The sequence below is a fragment of the Staurois parvus genome, unplaced genomic scaffold, assembly GCF_062004578.1.
Source record: "Staurois parvus isolate SC_StPar_1 unplaced genomic scaffold, SC_StPar_1.0 ptg000956l, whole genome shotgun sequence".
NCBI classification, from domain to species: Eukaryota; Metazoa; Chordata; class Amphibia; order Anura; family Ranidae; genus Staurois; species Staurois parvus.
Window position 1 is genome coordinate 507,501 of NW_028318752.1, and position 2,500 is coordinate 510,000.

General features: G+C 48.2%; 1 protein-coding gene across 1 annotated transcript in view; it reads right to left on the bottom strand.

The window, feature by feature from the left end:
* IQGAP3 (IQ motif containing GTPase activating protein 3) overlaps positions 1 to 2,500 on the bottom strand; it is a 70,103-nt gene that overhangs the window by 60,156 nt on the left and 7,447 nt on the right. Inside the window, exons 2-4 of the mRNA XM_089657012.1 lie at positions 2,189 to 2,276; positions 1,333 to 1,489; positions 749 to 826 (exon numbers count right to left, since the gene is read on the bottom strand). Of these exons, the coding sequence (XP_089513138.1) occupies positions 749 to 826; positions 1,333 to 1,489; positions 2,189 to 2,276 (323 nt within the window). The remainder of the gene's footprint in view (positions 1 to 748; positions 827 to 1,332; positions 1,490 to 2,188; positions 2,277 to 2,500) is intronic.

The window sequence follows — 2,500 nt, forward strand, 5'->3', positions numbered from 1 at the left end:
GTCTTATCTACTGGAAGACGTTCCTTCATCAGGTGCATGGGCTCTTCCCATGACGTCTGTTGGTGGGGTCCTCACAGGTCCTGGAGACTCCAGCGGTGGCATAGTGCATAGTGATATTACAAGGCCTGGACTGCTTTGGTGGGTCACTGATCCTATCTACTGGAAGAGGCACTGGAGGGTCACGGGAGTCAACATGGCCTGGGAAGAGTTTTTGGGTTGAACGGATGGAAGGGATGAGGTAGGGTTCTGATTTTGCCCATAGATGGGCCAAAGAAAAAAAAAAAAAAAAAATCACAAGATGCCGCTATTAGCTTTATCAGTCAGGATTTTTGTGCTCCTCTCTGATTTAGTTTCACTTCAAGTCTACGCTGCACCATCTGTCACCCCCTTGTCCAATAACAGCACCTTTTCTTATCACCGAGGAGGTCTCACTGGACACCAGAACAGCAGTTGGACAGGGATTACCCAAGAAGTCAGGCCCCAGTAACAAAGTGAAACCAAATCAAAGAGGGGCACAGCAAGAAACCTTTCTGGGCAATACTGTTACCAGCACCCATGTTCCCAGCTCCACCCACTGGAAAGGGCCATTACAACTGATTCCCAGGGCTAATACTGTTTTTTTTCCCGTTACAGATTGTATAGGATTGCGAGACCTCCCCAATGGAGTCTCCAAGAGAAGAGTTGATTCAGTTCACCAGTGTCCAGGCATAACAGATATATAAGTTCCAGGGTGAAAGACCAAACATACCGTAGGAAGACCAATATGGCTCATGGCTTGTCTCCAGTAGTTGATATTATCTGTGTGCCGAAAGTGTAGACCAGCCGCCTGTAAAACATAACCCCATTATTACTATAGAGCAGTGGCCTCCAAACTACGGCCCTTTGCTTGCTTTTACCTGACTCTTGGGGCACCATTTCATCCACTGAAACCAACAATGGGGCATAATTCCCCCACCCACTGACCCAATGAAGAGACACAATTCCTCTCTACTGAAGCCAACAATTGACCCTAATGACACCAGCAATGAGGCACAGATCCTCCCAATGACGATAGGGCACAATTCCTCCCACCAATATCAAAGGTGGGGCATTCTTTTTTTCCCCCACTGACCTCGGGACTTTTTCTGCTCCCAATGGCCACAATCCCGCCCCTCCTAAAAATCTGAAGGACAGTAAACTGGTCCCTTTTTTAGTAAATTTAGAGACCCCAACTTATTTAACATAGGAGAACCTCAAATGTGGCTCCCGACATCCCCAAAAGCCTTCAACTTGATTAGCCTTCAGGAACCTTAGCTAGAATACCCAAGCTTGGATTGTTTTTTTCCCCGTTACCTTGTACCGTAGCTGGTCGATGTCGTAGATTTTCTTCAGCGGCACGAGCTCCGGGGCAAAGAAGTTCCCTAGCTTGGCAAGGGTGACGCCATTGCGTAGACTCTCCTCCAGTTCAGTAGGAGGTGGCAGATCCTCATTGAGACAAGATTCCATCCATCTGCAAAGGGAAGAGGCGCACACAGCTAAAGGTTGTCATTTGATTTACGTTTGGAGAGCATAGGGAGTTGACACTTTTTTTGTGTTCCATTGGGGACATATTTCTTCAATTCCTGTCCTATGGAGACAATAGGAAGTCTCTCTAAAGTGAGGGCAAATCCCTTCTTAGACAGCTATCATTGGAACAGGTGCCCTCATTTGGAAGATTTATTATTGATGCCTGTTCTGGAGACAACTCAAGGTTCTGGATGTTCCAATAACTTTCTGTTCTGGTGACAACGGTCACTAGGACAAAGACAGCGGACCCTCCCAGTGGGTTCTAATCCTTCCCCACATGATTGGAAACTATCTAGAGCAGCCGTTCTCAACAAGGTTTCCTCCAGAGGTTGCTAGGGGTCACCAGCGTCCTTGGTGCCCAAGACCCCGGACTCCTTAGCGCCCAAGCCCCCGGACTCCTTAGCGCCCAAGCCCCCGGACTCCTTAGCGCCCAAGCCCCCGGACTCCTTAGCGCCCAAGTCCCCGGACTCCTTAGCGCCCAAGTCCCCGGACTCCTTAGCGCCCAAGACCCCGGACTCCTTAGCGCCCAAGACCCCGGACTCCTTAGCGCCCAAGACCCCGGACTCCTTAGCGCCCAAGACCCTGGCAGTCCCTGGTGTCTAGCATAGTTGGTAATGTAATAACAGGGTCTTTCAGTCCTCACCGTTTGGCCTCCTCCAAGTGACACAGGTATTGGTAGGCGATATTCTGTCTGCGCTGCTCATCCATCTCATCCGCCGTCAGGCGCTCATCTGAAATCCAAGGTTATATTTAATGTCTCCACCTTTACACATTTTCAGATAAGGGTCAGTCTCTCCTAAAGCCTCATAGGTGCTATATAGGCAATATAATCTGTATGCATGTGTATATATAGGTCATGGGTTCTATGTAGGCAATATGTGTGTATATATATATATATATATATATATATATTTATATATATATACAGTGGGGATCGAAAGTTTGGGCACCCCCA